General features: G+C 54.1%; 2 protein-coding genes across 5 annotated transcripts in view; one reads left to right on the top strand and one right to left on the bottom strand.

The window, feature by feature from the left end:
- Evl (Enah/Vasp-like) overlaps positions 1 to 11,252 on the top strand; it is a 149,191-nt gene extending 137,939 nt beyond the window's left edge. For 3 of the 4 annotated variants that reach the window (XM_008825629.2, XM_008825627.2, XM_008825628.3), the window contains exons 9-14: positions 4,407 to 4,470; positions 6,027 to 6,093; positions 6,188 to 6,250; positions 8,691 to 8,757; positions 9,027 to 9,084; positions 10,803 to 11,252. In XM_008825629.2, the coding sequence (XP_008823851.1) occupies positions 4,407 to 4,470; positions 6,027 to 6,093; positions 6,188 to 6,250; positions 8,691 to 8,757; positions 9,027 to 9,084; positions 10,803 to 10,840 (357 nt within the window). In that variant the 3' untranslated portion in view covers positions 10,841 to 11,252. The remainder of the gene's footprint in view (positions 1 to 4,406; positions 4,471 to 6,026; positions 6,094 to 6,187; positions 6,251 to 8,690; positions 8,758 to 9,026; positions 9,085 to 10,802) is intronic. The other variant, XM_008825630.2, reaches the window with a different exon arrangement.
- Positions 11,253 to 13,184: 1,932 nt separating this feature from the next.
- Positions 13,185 to 26,812, bottom strand: Degs2 (delta 4-desaturase, sphingolipid 2). Its single transcript, XM_008825626.1, has 3 exons — positions 26,711 to 26,812; positions 15,129 to 15,871; positions 13,185 to 13,615 (listed from the first exon to the last, which is right to left on the bottom strand). Exons 1-3 carry the CDS (start codon positions 26,790 to 26,792, stop codon positions 13,469 to 13,471), a joined length of 972 nt encoding a protein of 323 aa, XP_008823848.1. The 5' UTR covers positions 26,793 to 26,812; the 3' UTR covers positions 13,185 to 13,468.
- Between the last annotated feature and the right edge of the window lie 223 nt (positions 26,813 to 27,035).

Here is a 27,035-nt window from a genome sequence, read left to right as displayed (position 1 = left end):
CACAGATGTCCCTCAGCGTGAGTTCATCCACTGGAGCCTGGTCAGCCTATCCAGTGTCACTCCCTTAAGGAAAACCAGCTGTCCTCCAACCCAGCAGTAATCAGCTACTGATAGTGCCTTAGCTAAGGTTCAAGCATTTTCTTAGCCAGACACTGCTCCACTTTGGGGGGGTCGTAGCTTAACAAGGAAGCAGAAGTAGGCAGAAAAAGCCAGAGCCACTGGGAGTGGTTTGAAGGGATCCTTGAAGTCCAGAGAAGTGCCGCAGAGCCACCTTGCCTGCCTCAAGGCAGGATACTCCAGTGCAGCAGGGCCTCAAATGATTTGATTGCATCTGCTGAAGTCTTACAGAAACCAAAGTGGTTTTTATTTCAAATTATTTCTAATCCTAAATACCCCACTTGAGTCATCAAGTCCAGCTGGGAGCTGAGGTGAGCCACGTCAGAGAATCCTGGAACCCCTGGCTCTTGTCCTTGGTGGGCATCTGGAGCCTGGTCTGATAGCACAGAGCCCCCAGCCTCAACCTCTATTCATGGTGACCAGTTTTCTTTTTGTGCATGTTAAGCTTTCTTATAAAATTGGACTTCTGCCAGGCGTGGTAGTGCATGCCTTTAATCCCAGCACTTGGGAGGCAGAGGCAGGCAGATCTCTGAGTTTGAGGCCAGCCTGGTCTACATAGTGAGTTCCAGGACAGCTGGGGTTACAAGGAGACCCTGTCTCAAAAAAGACCAAAAAAAAAAATTTTTTTTTACTTCTACAGGTACTGCTAAGCCTAGGCCTCAAGTACAAATGGCATAAAGGTTGCACCTCACTGACAGAACTAGAGAAAAGAAATACCATTACTTAGGGCCACTATACATTTCCTGCCCTATCTTCCCCAGCTGGCCAGCCAGTGAGGCGGGCCTGGTGTCCTCTGGGCTCCAGCGCTCCCTGCCAGTCTGATCTTCTCTGCCATATCACTGGGCCTGGGCTTATGCAGTTCTCAGTTCTCTCTGCCCACCAGCTGGCTTCTCTCTGTCTATACTTACACATAAGCCTCACTTCATAAAACTCGCCTCTCGGACCCCAGGGTAGAAAGGCTGCTCTCTTTTCCCCTAGCTCCCTGCTTCTCCCAAGCCCTTCACACAGTCACGGTTGCCATGCGGACCTACAAGGGGCCACACTAGCATCTTCCCTCACCCTCTGACCCATGTCTTACACATTCCTGAAAACACAAAGGCCTATGTGGCCAGGAGCCAGAAGTAGTTACTTAGGTGCACTGGGACCTGGGCCACATTCCCTCCAGTCAACACTGGCCTTTCTCCAGTGGCTGCTGATATTTCCCAGCTTCAGCTTCGGATACCTCAGGCTGCAGAAGGAGTGATTTCACAAGCCAGAGTTCTGAAAGTGAAGCATAGTATTGAAACCGTCCTCAGACCCCATTTTTTTTCCCACCTCATTTTCTTTTGAGGCAGATCTTCCTAGTAGCCCAGGCTGTTGGACTTTGCAATTCTTCCACCTCTGCCTACCAAGTAGCTGGAATTACAGATGTGTCCCCCACGCCTGGCTTTCCTTCGGTCACTGGTCACTAGTTAACTGTATTTCTGTGCGGCCTGGCCGTTCTTACCCCCGGGCTAGCCCCCAAAACACAGGGTCTGTAGAAGCACAAGTACAATATGAGGCATGCTGGTGACCAAGCTTCCAGTTGGTTCTGAAGTTTATAATTGAGAACAAATAAATATTGTTTTAAAAAAGAAAGAAGCTGCCATATCCAAGTCAGGTGTAAGGAGATGCTTTCCTAGCCTGAAGTGAGGCATGAACTCACTTTCATCAGGGATTTTTTAAAAAATAATATTAGCATAACATGAAATCATTTTTCCTGTTTTATGTTGAGATGTTTCATGTAGCCCAGGCTGATCTCAAATTCACTATGTATTGGCAAGGCTAGACTTGAACTTGTGTTTTCCTGCCTCCACCTCCCAAGTGTTGGGATTACAGGCATGTGCCACCATGCCTGGTAAAAATTCTAATTTGGGGGGAGGGGGACTTTGGAGGGGTTGTTTTTTTTTCTTTTATTGAGACAGGGTCTCACTATGTATCCCTTACTGGCCTAGAATCCTCTTGCCTCTACCTCCTCAGTGCTGGGATTAAAGGCATGTGTCCCTATGCCCAGCTAAAATTGTTGATTTTTAAGGACTTTTAAAAAACATTGTATTTATTTTTATTTTATGTGTGCGGGTATATTGCCTACATGTATGTGAGTGCACCCATGTCATGCAGTGCCACGGAGGTCAGAAGAGGGCATCAAATTCCCCTGGAACTGGAGTTAAAGATGGTTCTTAGCTGCCATGTAGATGCTGAAATCGAACCCAGGTCCTCTGCAAGAGCAGTCAGTCCTCTTAATCACTGAGCCATCTCTCTAGCCCCTAAAATTCTTTTTTAATGACTCAGTATTCTTGCTGGTTTCTTCAGGTCTCTCAGCCCACAGGTTCATGTGTTCATTTATATAACCTCCAGTCAGCTCTCCTTAAAATGAGCAAGCCTGAGGAGCCTCATCCCAAGACCTACAGCCTAGCACATTCTTTTCTCTCAGACCAGACATTCTCCACATTCACTTATTCACTCACAAGTACTGTCAGACCTGTTCTTGGTGTGGGGATAGTAGTGAGCAATTGGGGCTCTCCATGGGCACATGCTTAAATGAGGGTGTGGCTCCTGACTCTGAGCTCGGAGCTGGGGGTCTGTAGGCAGTGGTAGTTGCCCTAGAGCCTCCAGCCTGCTCCAGTCTGTCGAGGACCAGATGAGGAGAAGCAGGCACAGACAAAGCCAGGCAGTGAGAGACAGACATTTTCTGCTTCCCTTCAGAATTGTACTAGTGCTGAGCTGGGCATGTGTTACATGCTGTAATCCAGCATTCAGGAGGCTGAGGTAGGAGCATTGGGAATTCAAGGCTAGCCTGGCCTATATAGCCAGATCCTGTCTCAGGGAAAAAAAAAAAAAAGAAATGAAATGAAATACTCCATGTTATGAGGTTGTATTGCTGTTTAATAAAACGGTATTGTTGTTATTACTTATTAAATACTATTTTCTAAGTGAAAATCTTTACAAAAGACATGCATCCTGTAGTAAGCGTTTGCTTCTGTTGCTGTTGAATGTTCCCCATCCATTATTTGAATATGCAGATTCCTTGCATGGATCTGGCAGACATGTCTGTCAGGCTTTGTGGACCCCTTGGTGGTCCTGGCACTGGGTATATAGTTGGAGATCCAGAGAGCCACAAGACACAGCCTCTGCCCTCACTGAACTCACCGTCTGTGGGGAGTGGTAGGGAGTTGACTGAGAATGTGAAAGAAGCAAAGACAATGAGCACCAGGAATATGGGAGGCCTCTTGGGAAGCCATGGTTGCTCAGAGTGCTAAGGACTGGGCTGGGGAGGACAGGTGGGACGGGAGTGGAGCATGCATGTCAGGAGGGTCTCCAAGGAATAAGACACACAATGAGTGGGGTGCAATCTCTGGCCGGGGAGAGCCAGCAGAGGTGAGGCTGAGCGCCAGGACCTGTGCCTGTCCCAGACAAGCACCTCCACAAGCTGTTGGGCACTTCAGGCACAGGGCCAGACCTCAAACTTTTTTGCTTGTTTGGTCTTTTTGAGTCAGGGTCTCCCTGTAGCCCCAGCTGGCCTGGAACTCCCTATGTAGACCAGGATGGCCTTCATCTCACAGAGATCTACCTGCCTCTGCCTCCTGGGTGCTAGGATTAAACTCTTGCTTTGGAGCAACATCAATGGATTTGTAGGCCAGCTGGGATAGGCAGAAAGCTTAGAGTAGATTCTTACCACCACCTGCCCTCTTAGTGACAGAGATGTGAGGGACATGTGCGACCTTCCTCAGTAGGATATAAACTGTTGTGGCCATAGTCAGTGTACCCACACAGCACTGACAGCACTCCCTGGGGTGAGCCAGACATCTGGTCCTCCCACTGGCTAAGAAAAGGTGAACACTGTGAACCACTGCCCAAAGGAGCGAGCCAGGTGGGTCGGTCCTGCCCTGCTGCTTCGTGGCTATGGAGAAGGGTGGGGTGGACAGTGAAGCAGAAGCCTTTGTGATGAGCAACAAGTGCTTGCACAGCAGACACATCACTGCAGGGAGTGCTGGAGAGAAGTGTACAAACATTGGACCTGGCCAGGGTGTGGGGAGCCAGAAGGGAGCTCTGCATCGCCAGGCAGAGAAGCTGCCCTCCTAAAGCCCCTTCCTTCCACTGTCCACAGCGTGATGAAGCCCCTGCTGAAATCTTGGAGTTTGTTCTCTAATGATTGGCATCTGATCATAGTCCTTAAGGGCACTGGAAAACAAACTGTTCCAAGGTGTCATGCCCAGTCCCCAAGCAGCCTTCCTTCAGACTAATGGTAGGGCCTTTCTCTCTGGTTGTAGGAAGATCCCAGCACCTCCCCATCCCCAGGGACTCGAACTTCCAGCCAGCCACCTAACGCCTCAGGTAAGAGGGTACCTGGCCCAACAAGTCTTGAGGTGTTAGAGCAGAAGGTCATGCTAACTCTATTGGTGCTACAGAGAGATCACCAGAAAGAGCCCCGACCCTCCCCTGGTCACTGCAATCAGCTGTGGCAGAGGGAATGTGATTGGAGGAGTGTAATGAGACTTAGGACAAACTCTCAGGGGCTGGTTATTCAGTCACTTAACAAACACTTTCTCAATGGCAGCTTCAAGCCAGGCCTGAAGCTCATGGACATTGTGGGGAAAGGCAGAGAGTGTCAGACTGCCCCACCTGACAGAAGGTGGCTCTTACCAGCTATGTGCCCACATATTGGCACATCTGCCTACTTTCTTCTGGGACTCTACATGGGGTGTTGCTCCCCAGATCTGCAGGTTCTTGGTCAGTGTGATTGCCTTGGTTTCCTGCTTTGTGGGCTAAAGGGTTCCCCAAACTTGGCAGTTTAAGGATCCCTGTAGTTGTGTCTGCTTGGAGCCACACACCTGGACTGTGGCTGTGACCATGGGTCTTGTTTCTGCAGGCCCAGTGCACATGCCAAAGGTGGTTCTTAAGTAACCTGCCTCACATCTGAGATTGGTCTGTAGGCAGGGCTCAGCTTAGGGCATGATGGCCTCATCAACCCCTGCTCATCCATTACCCAGTGGGTTCTGCTTGGTTTGTTCTATTTCCTAAGACTTGGAGCTTGAATTATAATAATCTATTACAAGTTAAGCATACCCAGTTCCCAAACCCAAAATGCTCCAGAGTCCAAAACTTTTCCATCAAGTTTCAGATGAACTGTGCAAATATTTAAAACACAAATATTTCATACATGGGACACTTAGCCTGCACCACTTAGAAAAGGGAAAGCAAGCTGGGCATCGTGGCACACACCTTCAGTCCCAGCACTCAGGAGGCAGAGGCAAGAGGATCTGTGAGATTGAGGCCGGCCTGCCTGGTCTACATAGCAAGTTCTAGGCCATCTGGGGTTAACAAAAAAAGGAGGCGGGTGGTTAGAAGGAAAGGAAAGGAAATGGAAAGGAGAGGAGAGGAAGGGAAGGGGTAGGAAAGGGAGGGGAGAAGGGAAGGGAAGGAAAAAAAAAGGAAAAGGAAAGCAGCTTCCAGACCAGGAAGGGAGCAATCCAGGCTTAGCATGTGAGGAAGACTAGTCAAAAGATTTGCAGTGGGAGCCAGGGATCCTGGCCACCAGAGCGTATGGGAAGATGAGACCAGTAAGAGTGTTGGGAAGGGGTCCCCCGCCTGCCACCTGTGGTTGGAGTGACTGCTTCCCTGCCAGCTGGACCATGCTCCAGGGAGAAGACTCAAAACCAGGTCACGTGTCAAGGGAACGGGAACCCTGGAGTGGGGAAGATGGGGTGACAGCAGGGCTGCCTACACCCCTCCAGGGGAGCCCTGGCTAAAGGGGAACTGAGACTTGGGAACCAGGTTGCAGCTCCTCTAAGCAGCCTTCCTGCAGTGGCTCTGTACCCTTGGCCCAACGAGGCTCCTGCCAGGGGATTTAGGAGTCCTCTCAGCTCTGATTCAACCAAATGAATTGACAGAGGCTGGCCGGAAGCCCTGGGAACGGAGCAACTCGGTGGAGAAACCTGTGTCCTCGTTGCTGTCCAGGTGAGCTGCCCTGGGAAGGGCCAAGTGGCAAGTCTCCTGGGCAGAGGTGGGCGCTGGCACCTGTTCACATGTCTGTTTCGTTCCGTTCCTGTAGAACCCCGTCTGTGGCAAAGAGCCCTGAAGCTAAGAGCCCCCTTCAGTCGCAGCCTCACTCTAGGTACCGACAACCCTCCTGCCCATGTGTTGCTGGACTCTGGGGCCTCCTCTCTCCCCTTACCCATAACTAACACCCCTAGCCCTGTCCTGTGCCCTGGCATTAACAACCTGCTCTGGGAAGGGTGGTCTGCTCTTTCAGACCCAGGCAAGACAGAGGTAGACACCTCCCAAAGATGTAGGTGCCCTTCTTCCCTCAGAGGGAAAGGCTAAGGCCTTGGAGAGACGTGACTGCCAGAGGGGAGTGGAGCAGAGAACCAAGGTGAGGGCCATCAGTCCCTCACAGGGCCGTTCTGGGGACTGCTGTGTGCATAGCAGCTAAACACAGGAACTCCTCACTAGCCATATCCCAGCACCCTGACCCTGATCATTATTGGTCCCCTTCCTCTGCATGCAGCACACCTAGCCAGGTGCCCCAAGATCCACTGACTATGTTTCCCAAACCAAAACCAGTGTGACCACAGGCTAGACAGTTGAGAAGGTGGTCCCAAAAAAATTAAAGACAGCCCAATAGTAACTAAAGCCAAATGAGCCTGCATTGAAGGCCCCTCAAGCCCACATCAGGAAATATCTCCTCTGCCCACCCCAAGTGGAAGGAACAGCTCTTGTCACAAAGCAGGTGGCAGTAGAAGCTGGACTTTCGGAGTGAAACACGGTGATGAGAAAAGATGAGTTCCAGCCTGGCCCTAGTAGACATGCCTAGGATCAGTTCAAGTGGACAGAGAAGAGGAAATCTTGAGGGTCAGCTAGATTATGTACTGGGAACAGCCTTGCCCACGGGAGCTCTGTGTAAACTGGTCAGATGTAACTCCTGAGAGAGCCCTGAAGACAGCAGTGGGCAGTGTGGCAGTCTGGAGTGGGAACTTTAGCTAGCCAGGCCTCTGGGTGAGGGGGATCTGTGCATAGAGATTTGGGGGACAGCCTCCAAATGGAAGGGATGGAAGGTGCTGAGGCCTTGTGTGTAACTACCCTAGCAAGATCAGAGAACAGTCCAGCATGGCCAGAGAGGGTGAAAAATGGGAAGGGTGGTCATGACGGCAGTTTACGAGCTGTCATTCTACATGCAGGCTCCCTGCAGGACACTTGAGCACAGGACCCAGCAGGATGAGCCAGAAAGAGGCTCACTCAACCAGGAAGGGGAGACAAGAACCAGGCAGAGCAGAGGAGGCTGGGCACAGGGGCAGACCTGTGACCTTCAAGCAGATCTGGCCCTGACTGCTGATGGATTTACAGTAGGGTGTACCTTCTGAGTCCAGGTATCAAGGCCTCCTTCCCTTGGAATGTAATCTCTCTCCAGCTTTGAGGCAGATATGTTCTCTAATTTGAGGCTGTGCAATAGCCATTGTTCTCAAAACATACACACACTTTTCACAATGACCATCAGTGTGTAGCTAGGAGAGCTGAGGCTAAGAGAGGTAGGGCCAGCTGCCTCAGGTTCCCAGCAGCTACTGCTGAAGCAGGGTCTGCAACCCACAGGGGCCTCTGGCTGGGTATGTTTGCACACCAGAATTCAGAATTCCTTGCAAACCTGCTGAAGACCATGCCTGCATCTGTCTAGTTCATGCAGGAGGTGCGTAGGAGCACTGCCTTTCAGCCTCTTCTCCCTGGCTGTGGAGATCAGTGACCCTGGCTCAGTTTAACTGTCGTTGCTAGATGGGTATTTGTATCCTACCATATCCCAGTCTTTACCTGGCTCCAGCCATGTTCCATTCCCTGGAACCATAGGCTTCAGTAGCTGTTCTTTCCACATGGGCAGAGAATTGGGTCTAGACTATGTGTCTGCCTTCAGCACCTCCATGTTCTGAAAGACCCAGGAGTTAGATATGCATTGTGCTCGTGAGTATACAGGGAGGGTGCCTGTGAAGAGGCATTGAGATTCAGGTCAGTGACTATAGTCCAGTATAGCCTATGAAGACTGCCCCAGATGAGCAAAACCACATCCCAGGATATTTCTGGAAGGAATGAAGCAGTAGAGCCACTTACCACTCCAGGAGCACTGGCCTGGGGAAGTGGTACCCCCAAGATGAAGCTAACTGCCATTTCATTTGCTACCATTGTCAGTTTCCACCAGGAGGAGTTCAATCAGGAACACACACTCAGGCTGAGGAACAAGTTATCGGTGCTGTTTCTCCAGGGAGGTGATGGGGCGTGGACAGTCTGTCTCAGTTGCCTCCTCTGTGTAAGATCTCCCAAACCAGAATACTGCTCCTAGCTGGCCCCATCCTGACTTGGACTGGGAAAGGTAGCTGTGAAATTGTGGAGACTTCTTAGGTGGGCAGGACACTCAACATTCTTTTCCAGCAACCCTGGGTGAAAACAGCAAAAGAGTTGGGGAGCTGGTGGTACACAGGCCCTGAGCAAGTGCCTCTGACACCCCAGGATTCCTCAGAATGGGGTGCCTAGAGACCCTGACACCCACTTTTCCACACCTGCCATTCTCCCAGGGTGAAGCCTGCTGGAAGTATGAATGATGTGGGCCTGGATGCCTTAGATTTGGACCGGATGAAACAGGTGAGAGGGCCAGAAGCCATCAGCAGGGTGGGGACCACCTCTTTTCAGTGGAGGCAGTGCCATAGAGGCGGGCTTAGAAGCCAGCCAGTAGAGGAAAGGGGAAAGCCTGCCACTGGGGCCCTTCCTGTAGGTAGCCCCTGTCTTACCAGTATGGACTTGAGAGGTGGTGGGAGCAGGGTTTACCTGGGGCCTGGCTGAGAGCAAGGCACCTTCAGCACATCCTACTGGAGCCAGGCACCTGTCCTTCATTCTGAGGTTCTGCCCAGCAGGAGATCTTGGAGGAAGTGGTTCGTGAGCTCCATAAGGTGAAGGAGGAGATCATCGATGGTAAGTGAGGGCCACACACTACAGGGATTTCACCCCGGGACATGCCGCATGGTAGAGGGTACCAAGGAAAGGGAGACTTGCCACTGTTGTGCCCGGGAGGCCTTGTCTTCCCAGGGCTATCTGTAGCTGTGGAAACTGAAACCTAGAAAAGTTGGAGTTGTTAAAAAAGTTCTTGAGAGTACACATCTCCCCAGGGTGTGGCTCCTGAGCCTGAGGTCTCCCTCACCCCGGATTCCTCCTGGAGGATCATCCTGTGTAGGAGAGGGTGGGCTTGGAACACACCCAAGTTCCTTTATCTACTCACTTCTGTTGCCTCTCTGACCCTCCACCTCCTGTCATTGCTGCCTCCTGAGAGTGCCTGAGCTCCTTCACGTCCTGCATGACGCTGTGCTCGGGGCAGACATGGTGCTCCTCCCAAAAGAGCCTCTGGCTCCAGAGAGCAGGACTGTGACCCACACATTACATCCGTCCCTACCAGGGCGTTTGAGAGAACAGGCTCAGATCTGCAGCCAGAGGAAAAGGGAAGGTTTGGGTAGGGCTGGTTCAGGACAGAGCAGCAAAGCACAGCTACACCCAAGCCCCACCTGCTGCCCCCACCAAGCTCTGGCCCACAGGGTAGATGTCTATGGGGGTCCTGCTGAGAGCTGGCAGCCGACAGCAGCCTCCTGACCTAGCCACGCAACAACCTTGACCACAGAGTACTCAGTTCCTGTTTGTCCAGTTCCACTAGAGTCCAGGTCTGGGAAACTATGCATGAATGAGAGGGAGACAGCACAGCCACAGAGCTGTTGACGCTGCTTCACTGCTGCCCCACCCGTCCAGCCTAGGGGCTCCCTTGATAGCACTCAGGGTTGGAAACCTTGAGCTGGTATGGGCCCCAAAGTAGCACTGCCCAGGGAGGAAGCAGGGAGCGTGGTAGGAGCCATAGGTCCCCTTCTTCAGTCACCCATGGGAACCCTCCTTACAAACAACTGAGTGTTCACAGGAAAGCATGCTAGGGGCCTGGCCCAGCACACATCCTGTTACTAGATGGTGGCCTCCCCTGCCTGTTAGTTCCAGCCAGGCCTGTCCAGGGAGAGGCTTGGCTGCTGTGAGCACCAGAGACCTGGGGAGGAGGGGGAGAGAATGCATGGGGCTGAGTGGAGGGGGCCCAGATCTTGTGCAGAAACAGGGATGAGGGGACCAGAAAAGAGAGGAACTTGGAGAGGCACGAAGGTACTATAGAAGACAGAACAGAGCCAGCCCTGGAGGAGCAGAGCCAGGAAAAGACATCAGCACAGTCCATAACTCTGCAGCCAGGGACTCCTGCTGCCCCCAGGCACTGGGCAGGCTGGGGCCAGCCTCCACCCTTTGTGGGGAGGGACTCACAGGGCTCCCAGCAGACACAGATGCCCACCTGCCAGGGCCTCAGCAGCATAAAGATCCCCATGGGGGTCCGGTGCCTGCCACCGAAGGCAGCTCTCGGGCTAGATGTAGTTCTTGGTTTTTCCAAACCCCCGTCAGCAGGGACAGAAACCTACAGGGGCTTTGCTGTCTCCACAAAGGTCTATCCCAAAGCTGCCATGCTGGTGGGCCTCCAGCCCATGTGCAGTCCTTTGGCAACCTGGGCAGGGTGCTTCCAGGAACCCAGCTGGGGCAGGCAGGCAGGGCAGGCCACAGCAGACACAGGCCTGCCTCGTCCTGCTACACTCAGCCTCCCTCTCCTGTCCTGCCCTCAGCCATCAGGCAGGAGCTGAGTGGGATCAGCACCACGTAAGACAGCGCCAGGCATGGAGGACTGCGAGGAGCACACAGCGAGCTGTAAAGCTGGGATATACTTCACTTAAGTCTCAACCTGTGATACAATATTAAAATGAGGAAACAGTTCAACTCCTGGATTTTTTTAGTCTGACACAGAACACCGGGTCTATTCTTTTTTTGTATTTTATATTTGCTTATTTAAGTGTACATTTCCTTGGTTTATAGAGAACACCCCCAAATCACCTGCTTCATTAGATGGCTTCCAAGTTTTCTCCTAGGTGATGCTGTTGGCGCCTCAGCTGGCAGTGAGCAGCTGGGTGCAGCATGAGCTGTCCAGACACAGCTCAGTCCTGGCAGCTGCGGTGTTACCAGTCTGTTCACGCAGTGCGTGTTATGTCCACACAGTAATAAACCGTTCACTATCCACACTCAGGCTCTGGCTCTCTCTCATGCGCCAGCTCTTGGCTATTGTCCCTTTTCAGGGAGTGCCCAGGCCAACAACAACAGGACTAGTGGGATCAAGGCAGGGATTTCGGTGAGCAGCTGGGTTCCATCAGAATATCCCCAGGACCCAACAGGGTGACCCAGCTGGTCACCTCCCATGCCTCGGGTCCTGCCTATGGAGAACCACATAACCCTAGGACCCTAAGTGCCGCCCCCTCCCTGGACTCACAGGGACTCTGTATGCATTCTGCTTGTCAAGTGGTAGAAAACAGACCTTGCTCAGGGCGGTGCCTAGGAAGCTCTGCCCACAGACTCCCTGCCTCCTCCTCAGTGGACCCCGGCCTATGATACCACCAGGAACAGTCCATGGCAGCCTAGTGAGGGTAGTGAGGGGTCCAGCACTTGTTCTTCATTGTGGCTACAGGAACCTCTGACCCTTGGTCTCAAGGACCACTGTCCATGTGGCCAGGAGCCCAGCTAGTGGTGGGCCTGGTTGCCCACTCCCCACATGACCCATGGCCACCACAACCATAGGGCAGAATGTCCACTGGCTGGCTCAGTGCTGAGGGCTACAGGGGACGGGATGAGGTGAGGGCCTTGACATGCTTCATCTCCTCAGGTTCCTATTGGCCTAAAAGCCAGGAATGTGAATGTTGGGCCTATAAGGAGACTAGAGGCCAGACAGCCTGGGGGCCTGGTCAGGGCAGCAGAGTCCATGTTCCCAAGAGCCACTCTGCTGCAGCCCTCCCTGCCCAGCCCAGGCCCTGCCCCTGCCATAGCCTCTCCAAAAGAATTCTTAGTGCAGCCCAGTCAAAGCACCTTGAGACACCCTCCAGCCCTGACGTGAGGGGAGACCTGGACATGGCCCTCAGCACTATCTGCTGGAAGCAGACTAGTATACATTGGTGGGGTGAGGCACAGCCATTGAGGGTAGGGCGGCAGCTGAATTCACTGGGGTTTCCCTCAGCCTGGATTGGCCTGTGTGCACAGGGAGGCCCGCTCGCCCTGGCTCAAAGTCCTTTCTCAGAACAAGTGCTTAGCCCAGGCCTTCTCTCACATCATCTCAGCTGTCACACCATTCAGGGACACCTGTGCCTGGCACCACAAAGGACCACTCCTAGGCAGGGACCAAGTCCAACACACACTCCTTCCTGGCCTCCCTCTCCTAGGTCAGCACACTGCCTTCACCAGTGGTATTGTCTTTGGCCAAGCCCAATGCCTCAGTCCCCAGGCTGTGGTGGGAGCTGCAAGGCTGGGCCCACTCCTGTCCCTTTCTACCAAGGGAGCTTCTCCCTGCCCCCCACTGCTACCTACCTGCTCTGGACACCAGGACCTGCCATAGTCCAGCCCCCCTAGGACCAGGTCACTAATCAGGGTCTCCTTCCAAAGTCTCAGCTGTGCTATTATCCCCCTGTAGAAAGGAGGAATGCATGTCCCTCATCCAAGAAGACAAGGATAGCCCAGCCTGCCCTTATGGACTGGAGTTCACCTGTCTGCCCAGCCAGCCATCTGACTTAGGGGCCTGTTACATGCAGGATGGGGGAGATGAACCTTATGCTATCAGCCTGACCCTGTCCTAGGAGATAGATCTCATGATGTCAGCCTGACCCTGGCATGGTTCTGTAGGACAGAGCACCTGAGGTAAAACAGCTCCATGGCTGGAGGGGCCTTCTGCCCATGCCTAGAAACTACTACACAGTGACTGAGGCATCAGGGACACTGAGGAGCAGCTGCCACCCTCCCAGAGAGCCTGAGGGAATGGCATGGGCATGGGGCTGGGCCAGGAGGGGCCACATAGAGGCCTTGGGCTTCACCTCCCTGGATTCAGGCCTCATTCTCAGTGGGCCCAAGCTCAGACCAAGACACCACCCCACCCCACCCAAAAGAAGAACACATGGACTAAAAAGACAGGTTGAGTTTAATCTAGGGTGCAGGAACAGAGAAGCCAGCCCCATGGGGACCATGGGCACAAAGTATCCTAGTCACAGTCAAACAGCTGAGACTTCTAAGCCCAGGTACCCCAGCTGCAACCAGTGTCTACTGTTGCTGGATAACTCCCAGGGCTCAGCAGGGCCAGAAACAGCACAGAATGGGAGAAACAGTTCTGGGGCCCTGGCCTGTGGGAGTGGAGGCAGCAGCCATCTATGTGGCGTGCACAGGAGGCACGGGGTTGCCCCTTAGGGCTGCTGGCCATCCAGGCTCACAGGTGGCCCTCTGCCACCTTACACTTGCGCTTGATCCTGGCGTAGGGGCCCAGAGAGTCCTCAAACACAAAGTCCCAGAGCACCTTCACCCAGGAGTAGTGCTGTGGTAGGTGGTCATAATACTCAGGTGCAATCTTCCTTACCTGTGGAGAGGGGTTGGGGTCAAAGCAGCGCCTGGGCTGGTGCTCTGCCAAACTTACTGAGTGCACATGCACCCACACAAACACTCCTTGAGCTCTTTGGAGCAGGCTCCAGCAGGGAGGGCACCACCGACCCCCAGGGCCCCACCCCAGAACCCACCAACATTCTGATCCAGGAGGTCTAGGTGGGCCTGCTCCGGTTTCTCTATGATACCCACAGTGTTCTGAGGCCTACACACTTTGCTGACTTTGGGTCATGCCTTAACTCCTCAGGCAAGCATCCTATGTCCTCTCCAGCTTGCCAGCCTCTTGGCCTTGGCTTACACTGACTGGTTCCTCACTCAGCACACTTCCTCTGCCCACATCCTTTGCCCTGGCCTGATGTACCACATCTACCTCCTCCCCCAGGGAATGCCCTAATATAGCAGTTAGAACTAAACCACCAGAGAGTTATCAGAAGTGCCCTCCACCTCCCCAGGGAAGACTGTTTCATGGCTGAGATGGGCCAACAGGCAGCCTTCCCTCCAGCCTACAGCGGGTCCTCCATGATGACTGCTCCCCTCAGGGTGGCCTGAGTTGGACTGGCCCTGCTTCTAAGGGCCACCCCCCTCTCAGCCTCTGCCTTCTTTTTCTCAAATGTACAGAATAGAGGACAGGGCACCTTCCCAGGCACCAGGGTAAGATCTGAATGCAGCAGAGCTGGGGTTGTGGGAAGGGGGGCATCCTCACAGCTGTATGTATGCTGAGCATGGGACACTCCATAAGCACTGGGCCCAGCAATGTAAGCACCCCAAACAAGCATGCACACACACACACACACACACACAAGCATGCACGCAGCCCTGCACACCCAAGGGCTTATAGAAAGGCACTCAGGCACATGAGGCACACACGCAGCCCTGCACACCCAAGGGCTTATAGAAAGGCACTCAGGCACATGAGTGCCCTCTGCCGCTGCCCCCTGCCATGCCCTTCCTGGGTCACCTCAGCTTTTTAACAACCATCGGTATCCAAGGCCTCACTGCCCTCTGTGTTAGCCTCCCCACTCCTGCATCTCAGCCTCCTCTCCCTATAGCTCAAGTCAGTCCCTTTAGGTTGCAAGAAGACCAACCCTGTCCTGAGTGGTCAGCTCTAGGCCAGGAGCAGGGTACCTACAGTATCACAGAGCTATGACAGGAAATGAGTAGGAATAGTCAGGAGATAGAAAGGAGGGCTCCTAGCATGCTGTATGACTGTTGCAGCCAATGCCTGTCAGCAGGGTTCCAGCAGCTCTTCATTAGCATCCTTCTAACCCAAGCCTGTCTGGGGAGACCCCACCCTCTCTGAATCTGCCTCCTCAGTCTCCAGCCAAGCACCAGCATGTGTGGTATGGCCATTCCTGCTGCCCTGGGGCCACAAATATGAATGACCATTGCCCGACCAGGACACAAAGGGAAAAGCAGCCTGGGCAGGGCCAGAGCTCTTCTGCTCTCTCCCTACCCCTCACATGCCGGCCTAGCCCAGGCCACATACATACCAGTGGTAAGTTGCAGCCAGGGATGCTGGGGAAGTCATGATGCTCCATGTGGTAGCCGACATTGAAGGTGATCCAGTTGAGGGGCCCATAGTAAGAGTAAGTCTCATGGCCCTTCAGGAACATATAGTGCTCAGCAACAAAGTGGCCAGAGATGGGGTGCAAGCCCAGGCCCAGGAGGGAGCTAGCCAGAAGGTAGACCAGAGGTTTGATCCCCCAAAGGGCAAAGATGACAACGTCAAAGGCCAGCTGCACCAGGGTGTTCAGCATCTCCATGCGGGTCACTGCCTTGGGGTGCACACAGAGCGGCCGCAGTGCATAGAAGAATGGCTGTAGCACCAGCCAGATTAGCTTGCGGGCAGGTGTGCAGAAGAGCCAACCCTCAAAGTTCGTGGGAATGTCCACATCCAGCCCATCGCCGCCCAGGTATCGGTGGTGGTCCACATGGTACTTTTTGAAGGATGCTGAATACGGCAGGCCAATGGGCAAGTTGGCGAAGATAGCAAACCAGCGGTTGCAGGCAGCATAGCCTGTGCCAAAGGCTGTATTGTGTGAGATGTCGTGGATAGCCAACGTCAGGGAGTGGTTGACACAGCCCCCGAAGGCATAGGCCCAGAACAGCAGCCAGCGCCAAGTGAGCCCACACACCAACCAGCAGGCCAGCAGCTGGACCAAGACCATTCCCAGCACAGTCCATTTGAGGTGAGGGTCAGGCCGCATCAGGGCCTTGATGGCCGGGTACTTGGCTACAGGGAAGACAAGGGTGACGAGTGACTAGGCATTCCTGGGACCCTTGTGGTCCCCTTCCCTCATTCTCCTGCCATCTCCCCTCCCTCCCATCTTCAGCCCCCAGCAGTGACCTGAAAGTACACCAGCCTCCTACCCAGCAGCCACCGCATACCCTCAAGGGTCTCAGAGTGGCTTGCTCCCTGAACTTCATGCTTGTGAATAGTTGCAGCCTGCCTGACCTGTGGGGTATAAAGGCTCCACCCCCAACCACCTGGGGATCAGGGTTTGGAGCCTTCCCAGAGTGGAGAAATTTGCCACCAGCCTAAATAAAGAGCAGGTGTCACCAGAAGTCACATTGGAAACCAGAGTAGCCTCAGAGCCACAAGTTGCCTGGCCCTGAGCATTCTGCTAAATAACATGCCCTTGCCATGTACAGCTAGGGGCTTGAACACAGCCAGAGAGGATTAATGTGGACTGGTCACTTCCAAACTCAACAGGCCTTGGGGTGGCCAGGGGTGGCTTGGGAGGGAAGCATGGAGGGCTCCAGCTTAATCACAAGTGTTCCTTCTGGTTCCTAAAGCAAATAAGCACTACAGGGAAGCTAATAAAATGTTGGCTGTTTCTTGAGGGTGATGGTTATCTGTGCAGGCATAGTTTGTACTTTTCTGTATTTTGTTTTCTAGAAAAGGAACAATGAGTGTGAGTTGGCCAAGCTGGGAAGGACCAGAAAAGGAAGGCAGGCAGCCCAGGGGGTGTTGGTACCTGAGGGCAGAGGGGTGGGACAGGACAGCTGTGCTACTAGAAACTTCTGTGGCTATTCTGCAGAAGGAAGTGGCAGAACCAGATCAGACAGCAGGTGCTGCATCCAGGAACAGGGTCATCACAAACTCAGGGTGACAGATACCCCCAGGTCTGTAAAAGCAGATGACTCAGGGATGGGAATGGAGTCAGCACTGTTCTGCAGAGAAACCCAGCCAGCTGGCCAGGAGCTTATCCCAGGGTATCGTAACTTAAACAGCACCTGGGCCCCTAAGTCAAACAGCACCGAACCTCAGGGTTCCAAGCACCCCCACCCCACCTATGAACAGACAATGGCCTCTGCTCACCTTCTGCAGGGGCCAGCCTGTGAAAGAGGGTCTCCTGGTGCAAGGCTAGCCTGGCCTACATGAGACTTATATGGATGGATGGATGCAATTGTATGTTATATATGTTTTACCACGAGAGAACAATGTTAAGCTAGGAGACACAGAGACACACTGATGGTCCCAGCTACTCAGGAGCTGAGACAGGAGGATGACTTGAGTCCAGGAGTTTCAAACCAACATGGTCAACATAAGGAAACCCTATTTCATTAAAGCAAAACAAAAAAAGCGCTGTTTAAGAACTCCAGTTCCAGCCGGGCGTGGTGGTGCACGCCTGTATTCCCAGCACTTGGGAGGCAGAGGCAGGTGGATCCTCTGTGAGTTTGAGGCCAGCCTGGTCTACAGAGTGAGTTCCAGGCAGCTGGAGCTACAGGGAGACCCTGTCTCAAAAAAGACCAAAAAAAAAAAAAAAGGAACTCCAGTTCCTGAAGTGTGACCTCAGCTCCCAGACTCCTTATCTGAGCAAATTGGGAGGGTTCCAAGATAAGGCCAGGGGCCTTACTAGCTGGCCAGGGGACTTTTGAGTGAGGCTAAGGCAGGCTGCCAGGGGCCGCTTACAGAAAATCCCCATGGCTTGATGGTGTGAGATGCTCATGGGGAAGGACTACCAAGCCATTAAAAGTTTCCCTTTCAGCCCTACCCATGTTATCTAATGACAACCAGACCTGGGGGAGCCTGAGCGCTAGGAAGCCAGACTATCTCCAAGGCAGACCAAGGATCTCAGTCAGAGAGGGCCATTTGTACCAGTGATGAGCGGACTGATGAAACCCCAAAGACGCCCACATTCTAGCACCACAGTCTGTGACCACCTTAAGTGACAGGGCAAAGGAGAACAGAGGTGCTCGTAGCATTTAGGGCATCATGAGGTATACAAGAGAGAGACTGACTGGCCACAGGGCTGCATGAGGTACAAAGAAAAGGCCTGGTCCTGCCACAACTGACTAGGAACACAGAGGAGGGGCTGTGAGGAATGTGGGTACTCTGGAAGCCAGGAGAGACTAGGAAAGCAGCCCTGCTGGCCCCACCTTCAGCTCCATGAGGCACAGCCAGGCCGCTCACCTCCAGACCTGCATGATGTTCTGAAGTTGTGCAGCACCTGAGTCTGGCCATACCAGCCTCCTCTCAGCTCTGGGGCAGAGGCCAGCCTGGTTCAGCCTGATTCAGCCTGGCTTCTGAGGGCTCCACTGCTTACCAGACCTGGCAGGGTGAACAAGCCAGCAGGGGAAATCCCCAGCATCATCCCACTAGGCTCAGCATGGGCATGACTCTGGGTAAGAGAGCCTAAAGGACACGAGGGACAGATGGACATGTGAGCTACACTCTAATCTACTCAGAAGGTACCTGCTACTCCCCGGGCAGTGGGGGTGGGGGTGGGGTGCAGGGCCAGGGTCAAGACGCCACAAGTGTCTGCTGTTATCAGGAAGATGGATGCTTTGTGTGGGGACCCCGGGATCGGGGGACAAGAGGAAGGCAATACCCCTTGGTGACAGGAGGGTAAGGATAGCAGTAGCCCCAGCTCTCAGGAAGGTTGTGGCCCCACCAGGGAAATCACATGCAAAGTCTCTGCACACCACCAGCTGCACCCCCTTCAGGAGGAGGTTCTCTATGCACCTGCCTTACCCCTCAGCCTCCCCAGAACAGCATCCAGTACCCCTCTCCTGGCCCAGCCAGGGACCCACCAGCTCCAGCCCCTGGCCCTCCTGAGGCCTTTGCTCCTGTTCCCCTTGGAAGAGAGCCAAACCTCAGCATAAAAGGCCAGATCTGGCCACACCCATGTCAGGTGAGCCTCAGCTAGGTGAACTCTGGTGCAGCTGGGCCCAAGCCCCAGCTTAGATGTAGGTCATCCCACACAGTATACCGCAGTGACAGAACCCAGTAATTCGACTTGGAGGTGGGCCTTGGACTCTTATCTGTGGGAGGCTAATGAGAACACATTTAGGGTCCCTCCCTTTCTCCTGCCCAGGCTACTGCAAGGAGCCCTGTGCCTTTCCTCCTGTCCCCAACAGTTTCCAAGGAATCAACTTCACCCCTGAGTCCCAGCTGCCCTCTTTTGCCTCAGGAGTCCCCCTCCAGGAATATTCTAGAGAGGAGAAACATGCCATATGGAAGGGCACCATGTCCCCTCCCCAGCCCCTCCTGGCTCCCAAGGCTGCCCTTTCCACAGACTCCATGCAGCCCATAGAGCCACTGGGATCCATGGTCAGCCACAGGGCCCCTCCACCCAGTGGGCATGCCCCCTAAGCCCTCTCTCAGTGGACACTGGGCAGCATCCAGCCTTGCTACACTCTGGCACATCAAGCCGGAGGTCCCACACAGGTGAGATCCCTTCAGAGCGTGCCATCCATGCCTCAGCCCTTGAACCAGGCTGACGCCAGGCTGGCTGCTTCTGACTCTTCAACTCTCCAGGGCCTCTCCAGCCCGACCCCTCTCCTGAAGATGGGATGACTGTATATGGGCCCTTGGGCCTACAAGGGGGGCATACAAGGGTCTGGGGCTTGGGAGCAAGCACTGAGTGAGCTGTCACTCTCACCTGTCAAGGTTCCTATCCGACAGTACAGAGACCCATTCTGGCTTGGTCTTGGAGCCATGTCCAATCTTGAAACCTGTTCTGACAACAGCAGACCCAACGCTTCCAGCCATTGGGAGTGGGGGGTGTTTATCACAGGACTCAACTGTCCTGTTGGGGGAAGGCTAGGCAGTTGGACATCAGCCACTGGCTGCTGGGTGTGGTACCTGCCCTTCAGTCGGCCTCTGGCCTTCCTGTGAGCATTTGCTGGACCTGGAGGACCTGCAGCCCTCAGGAGGGGATGGGCAGAAAAGGGCACTCAGGGAGGCTCGGGCACCTGCTGTCACTGCAGGGAGGAGCCCTGTCCACAACGCAGCCCCCAAGGCCTGCAGTTACCCCAGGGGACCTCCAGGAACAGCTTCCCAGAGCCTATCCACCAGGGGCACCTTGGTCTGGGAGTCCTAATTGAGGCCAGAGACTTTGCTGAGCACCCAGCCTCTAGGGATTCCCCAGGAAGGCCCTACCCGAGGAGTGATAGGGATCCACCCCAACCGCAGTGGGACCAGGAGCATGCTGAACTGCCTGTCAGAGGACTGCAGCCAGAAATTCAACCCTCACTTGCAGACATCTGAGATGCTCACCATTTCTAACTCCAGAATCACATGTCCCTGGGGGGAACAGGAGGCCAGGGAGTCCACACAAGGAGGCACACTGGGGACCACTGGCCATACACACCTTGAGTATGGGAAAGGTCTTGCTCTTGTTATGGGGTGGTCAGCAGTGGGCAGTACTGGAGCCATGTGGATGGCCAGTGGTCAGGGGGCAAGGAGGGGCAGGGGCAAGATCTGGACTGAGCGAGGTCATGGGGATCTCTGCCGGAGCCATTTGACCTGGCCAAAGGAAGATGGCAGGAAGGCTGGGGCAGTGAAGTGGGCATGGGGCAAAGAGGGCAGACCTTAAGATAGAAGAAAGGAAACTAACAGGACTTGCTAGGTTGGCACACGAAGAATGCAAGGGGATGCCGGCTCAATGGAGTGCAAGGAAAGGGGGACAGAGTGGGTGGACATGGGGAGATAGGGCTCTGTGGCCTCGCGGGGGCGCCATCTCCTGGGGAACTCAAAAGAGGTGAAAAGCCCCCAGGGGAGGGAGTAATGCTTGCTGCTCCTGTCCCCAATGGCAGCCCAGCATGGGCTGGGCCTGGCTCTAGATGGACACCTCAGCCTGCTAAGCCTGGCTGGATCTGCTCTGCTCTGCTGTGGGCCCTGCTGACTGGCTCACTCAACCTCTAGCTTGGATGTTCCATGGACACCTTGAGAATTCTCTGCTCTGCCACACAGCCTGGAACCCAGCCTGGAGAGCCATCTAGAACTCTATAGCCAAGCACCCAGACTGCTGTGCACTCCAGACATGTCCCTTTCCCTCTCTGGGCCTGTCTTTTCAACTCTCCACTTTTGATATGCCTTTCCTGACAGCCTGAAGAGCTGGGAGCACAGGGAGGTGGGGTCTTCCCTGGGGGCACATGGCCACTGGGTCAGGGCAGGTCTGACCTGCCTCCAACAGATTGGCCCCTTGGGTGTATTAGTGCACGTGTTCATAAGGACCCAGAGTCTAAGCTGATGGCCCATTCACAGAACACTCTTCACCTTTACCGCTGAGGGATCTTTGATTTTGCCCAGAAATTCTCCTGGCTTGTTGGCTGTGCCATTGGAGCACAGGGCTATGGCAGAGCCAGGTAGTGCCGGGCTAAGGAGCTACAGAGAGGGCCCATGTCCTACCCCAGGCCTACCCTCCTAGCCCCAGGCCACTCCACACCTCCCTACTGACCCACAGTGATGGAGACTCCTCCCCTCCTTCTAGTCTGCAGTAGGGTCCCACCAGTGAGAGATGGGACCTCCCATCACTCCTCACTCTGGAACCAGCACACCCAGCCCCTCCCAGCCCTGGCATCAGCACCATCCAAGACAGGATTCTCCCACCACTTTCCGTGGAGGCCAGTTAACCAACAAGACCAGACCGGCGACCTAACAGTGACTTCGTTTTGGCTGGCCCCAGCACTCAAGTGGCATCTGCTCCCTACCTCTCTCCACCAAGCTGCTTGGTGATGACGATGTCACCTAGTGACCATGGGCAGAAGTGCTCAGGTGAAGTCTCACCTCACAGGCCCTTCCCCTCCGCAGCTGGACCAGCCCCTCCTCATCCAGGCACACACAGCCTTTCTAGGCCACACTTCCTCCCAGCTCTGCCTCATTCAGTGGAGCTGTCTCCCTATCACCTTGATCTTTCCCAGCTCAGTTCTGAGCCATAGACAAGTCTGGCCCTGCCCTGTCCATGTGGGAGGTCCTTGGGAGACTCCACTTAACACAGAAAACATCAACAATGGTCCAAAGCACCTTCAGGAATCTCACAACTACCTCTTCGCCCACCACTTACTAAACCTGCCTTTCATCCTAGTGACGGATATGTGCTGAAGATCTCTGAGGATCTCAGGCTGATGCTGGAGATCCAGCTGGAGGGTCCAGCCTGTAGTCGAGGATGGGAGTGCCAGCTCATACACAGCTGTGAGGGCCACACAGCAAGCTGGACGGTCAATCTGAAACTTGCCCACTGAAGAGATCAGTGATGGTGGGAATGGCCTCTTGGTCTTTGGGGTGATGGAAGTGTTCTCAAACTGGGTCATGTAACATGATAAAGAGCATTGGAGTGTGCCCTTAGAATGAGAGGATTGTATGGCATACTTCAGCAAGGCTGTTAAAAATTTAAAGACGGCATTAGGGCAAGCCATGACAGCAGAATGGGGGCCAGAAGAAAGAAGACTGAGGGCCCATGTGAGCCACACTGGCAAGGCCTGTGTTGGCAACATGGGGACAGTGGTCCATTTGAACAGAGCCGGTAGCCCATGCCTGACCCTAAGCCTGGCCCCACTCCTCACCCAGAGACAACCAAGCAGGTGTACCCCCTCCCCAGGGTCCTGAAATACAAATGACCACACTCAATGTCTCTGAAATGAAGACAAGGAAGGCTGCTCCAAGTTAAAAGAAAAAAGGCAAATTCATCATGTTCTGGGTGTTTGCACCCCCCTCTCAATTCAGAAGTTGAGGCTCTGCTCCCCATGTGATGGGATAGGAGTGGGGCCTCAGGGTGATTTAGTCACAAGATGGAGCCCTGTGGTGGGATCAGTACCCTTAGAAAGTAGATCAGAGTTCTCCCTACCTTGCTGCATGGAGACACCAGTTAGGGACAAGTGACCTCACCAGACCCTGCATCTGGTGGGAGAGAAACCTAGGCTGATTCTGGTGGCCTTTGGCTGGAGATGGCAAAGATGTTTGGAGTCTGTGCTGCTTCACAATTTCCCTTGGGCCCAGGAGCCCCCAGGCACAGCTACAGTCAAGGACTCCCAGCATTAAGAAAGCTGCAACCTTGAAAGCAGTCACCTCAAAACCCTTTATGGAATTACACCTTGGGGACAAAAGTAGAGGGTGTGGCATTGTGAGAGAGAACAGCACAGAGGAACCTTACAGGGGAGGGGCAACGGCCACAGCTCTATAGACAGGGACACTGGCAGAAACTCTGAGGGTGAATCTCTCCCTGGCTCCACCTAAGGGATACACCCAGAAGTCTGGGAACCAGTCATGATGGAAATAGTTACAGAAACTGGCAAATGTTACCACTCGTGACTTTCGTTTCCTTCCAGAGAGCCAGTGGTTTCACATACACCATTATGTCACCATGTGTGAACATGAATGTGTGCATGTGAGCGTATATGCACACCTGTGGGTATGTTGTCAGGATATTGCTTTGCAAAGATAATTCTAGTGTCAAGGGGTTAGGGTGCAGCTCGGTAGTAGTATTTGCCTGGTATGTGCCAGGTCCATCTCCAGCACCATGAAACTTACTAAATAAATAATCATTCCAACACAGAACAATGCTTGCAAAGGCCATGAAAGTGTCTGGATCTCTCAGCGTTGAAGGGTGGGGTCTACCTTTTGAACTGCTGGGGGCCTGCTCCCCACACCCCATCCTCCCATTCCTGCAGGCCATAGCACCACGTATACTGCCCATCACTCAGTATAGCCCTACCCCTGACCTCAAAATCAGGAGAGCCTGACACTTAAGGCAGCCAGAGAGTGGCCAGAGGGCAGACAGACCCTCTCCTGTAATCTCAGAACGTCACCTGGCAAAGGAGGCAGAGGGTCCCAGGAGGAGGGCGGGTTTCCCGCCAGCCGCTCCACAGTCTGCATCTCCATGACTGAGGGACCAGAGTCACCTTCCCCCCATCAGCTCCTGTCACTATGCTCTGGCTCTTCCCAAAGGCCATCACCACTGATAGAAGTCCCAGCCCAGCCTTTCCTAAGCAAATAATCCGACAACTCGGTTTTATTTCCTGGTTTCCCTCTTTTGTTTTATTTGAAAAAAAGAATTTTTTTTTTTTTTTTTTTCTATGTGTGCCTTGCTTTCAAATGTTTTTTTTTTTTTTTAAGCAAACAAAATTACAAAGCTATTTATCTTCAAAGAAACAAATCCAAGCTTGTGTTCCCCAGCCTGGCTCAGTGTGTAATAGACCAGCTTCCTGCCGGTCCAGTACAGGCAGCCTCACCCTGGCCTGAGAGGCTGGTTCTTAGGTGCTGCCATGAGACCCTATTTTCTTAGGACACTGTGCTCAGGAAAACCTGCCTCATCTCAAGCAGGATCTAGAAGTGGACTTTGGTCTTATCACAGAGCACCTGCAGCCAACTCTTTGCAGTGACTTCCTGGTATCTGACTGGGACATTAGGATCTTAACTGAACACTTGTTGGGCCCCAGAACTCAGTATATACATACCACATCAGTCAGCTGGACAGAACACAATTTGGTCTGAGTGCCAGTCCAGCCTCTGTGGCTCCAGGCTGTGTGGCACAGGGCAAGCTATGCCTCTTCTAATTGGCACTTGAAAAGAGGCAGAGCCATTAATGTAGGATTTCTCCCAGGCTGGGGAGAGCAAAGCTGTCTGGACGTTCATGCCCATCCCCAGTTCTGTCTGCAGGACAGAACTTTTGCCACTGATGTTCATGGAGTCCTGGGCAGCTTCACCAATCACAACTGTGCAAGAAAAGTTCATTTATCAACCTTTTATCTTGCCCAAGCTACAACTTCCTCATCTGGGCTCTGACTCACCCTTCACTCATGAATGACGGTTGGAGTCCAAGCTATGGAGCCAACCCCTCTTCCAGCTTCTAAACCTCTGTGCCAGAGACCAGAGCTTGGACATTGGAGCCAGGGAGGCAAAACCCAGAGAAAGAGCCCTTGCCTGCTCAGCCAGGACCGTGAGGGCATCTGGGGGGCTTTCTGTAGGAGGGGGCACTGAACCACACTGGGTAAGACTGAGCCAGAGGGGTGGGCAAGAAGAAAGATCAGCATTCAAGCAGGGAAAAAACACATCTTAAGTTTACCAGGGCAAATTGGGTGGGTGTTGGAAACCTCTGCCCTGTTAGTGGAGCTCCCTGGAGGGGCCAGTTCACCTGCTGAGCCTGGACACAGGTGCCTCTTCCACCTCTAGACCTTATCATTTCTGCCAACCTCTCCAGGAAGCCTTGGATGGATTCCAGGGCCACAGTCTCTCTTTAAGGTGGGGGATGTAGCTCAGTTGGTAGAGTGCTTGCCTAGCATGTGCAAAGCCCTGTTTCATTCCCCAGAACCCAATAAAGCTGGGTGTGGTAGTGAACACCTGTAACCCCAGCACTAGGAAGGTAGACAGGAGAATCAGGAGTTCAAGGCCATCTTCAGCTATAGAAATTTAGAGACCAGAATGAGCTGAGAAGATTCTTCTTCTGACTGAAGTCTCACAAACCATGATCCCAGCACTAAAAAGGCAGAGGTGAGAGGATCATAATTTGGAGCAAGCCCAGGCTATACAGCAGGGTGGAAGGGAGGAGCTTGTCATATTGCCTGGAGTCCCAGATACCTTCCTGGCACCCACCCCATAAATATCCCACCTCATCGTCATCCGAATGTGCCAGGCAGGGTGACCAGCCAGTGTTGCAGACTGGGAGGGCAAGGCTCAGCAGGCTCAGCTGGTGATCGAGAGCTCCTATTTTCCAGCCTAAGAGCACCTGTGGGCAGCAACACACAGCTGCCATGTGTGTCTCGGCCTTGTCTACCTGCCCAATCAATGCAGTGATGGAGGCTGGAGACCGCCTCCCCAAAGGCAGCAACACCTGCTACAGCCTCAGCATTACCAGGCCCCTCAGCCAAGGCACCTGCCGTCCTCCAGTGGGAAAGAAAGGGGAACCAAGGTCCCTCCGGTTAGCCCCAGGAAGTTTATGGATGTGGAGGATGGTGGGTTCCCTCAGTTCGCCGGTGAAAACCACAAGACACAAACCACAAGACACAAAACAACGGTTTCCAGGCAGTGGTAGTAGTCCAGATGCAGCCCGAGTCTGAAAGATGTAAAGGTAGCCAGGAGGAGGGTTCCAGAACTTAGGGGCAGGTGAGGAGGACGGCAAAACAAAAGGCCCAAGCGAAAGAGTCCATCCATTCTTCGGAATTGAAGACCAGGCAGAAGACAGGCTAGAAACCAGAAAACACCCGAAAACCTTCAAGACAGGCCTCAGATACAACCGGCAATAAAACCTGAAAGCAATCATCGAATAAAAAAGAATTAAGCCCACGAGGAAAGTTTCTCAATCTAACTGGTGAAACAGAAGACTGTGCAGGAGCTCAGGGCGCGCGCCAAAGTGTGGGAACCCGCAGGGCGAGGGAGCCGGGAGATGGTTTGGGAACATCGTGGGAAAGGCGCCTCCAACCGCAGACACCTGCCGGCTGACACCAGTAAGCAGGGAACCCACAGGACAGTGACCGCGGGGTAAAAATGACCTCGCAGGGGACCACGGGGCTGCAGAGCAGCAGCCGCCAAGTGCCGGCTGCCTGGCAGGAGAGACGCGACCCTCTGGTGGCATCTTTGGTGTCCCCCTCGTCCCCAAAGAAGAGACTCCAGCTTTGGTTCTCTGAACGGCGTCCCCCTGAGCGCTGGGCCGCAACGCAAAGGGTCTGCACACAGGAGGCGCCCACTGGTTGCTGTTAAGGAAACCGCAGCGCCCCCAGAGCACATCCTCCGGCCGTGCCGCGCGTCAGGCTGTGGCACTGGGTCCCCAGTTGGCGGGGATGGGGACCCTCGGACTGGGGGTGCGCGCTGCCTCCGGCCCTCGGCAGTGCCCCGGGCGCCCACGCTCACCCAGCATCTCCTTGCGCCGCTGCGTGTGTGGCTGGTCGCTGTAGACCCACTCGAAGTCGCTGCGACCCGCGCTGTTGCCCATGGTGGGAGCGCACTGAGCTGGCTGAGCTCACCTGTCGCCGGGAACAGGCGACGTCCGGCCACTTCGGGTCCGAGGGCGGGGCCCGACGGGGCGGGGTTCTCCGGGGCGGGGCCGGGCTGTGGCTCCTCCTCCGCGGACCTGGAGCGGGCAGCGGTGGTCCTCGGAGTCTCAGTGACCCGGGTTGGGACCATGCGGGCGCCCTGGCAGCCCTACGGGGGCTGCGCGTGACGCACTAGAGTCCCT

This window comes from Nannospalax galili, unplaced genomic scaffold (genome assembly GCF_000622305.1).
Source record: "Nannospalax galili isolate Female #2095 unplaced genomic scaffold, S.galili_v1.0 scaffold188, whole genome shotgun sequence".
NCBI lineage: Eukaryota > Metazoa > Chordata > Mammalia > Rodentia > Spalacidae > Nannospalax > Nannospalax galili.
Note: the sequence above shows the minus strand (reverse complement) of the source record. Positions and strands in the feature narration are given on the sequence as shown.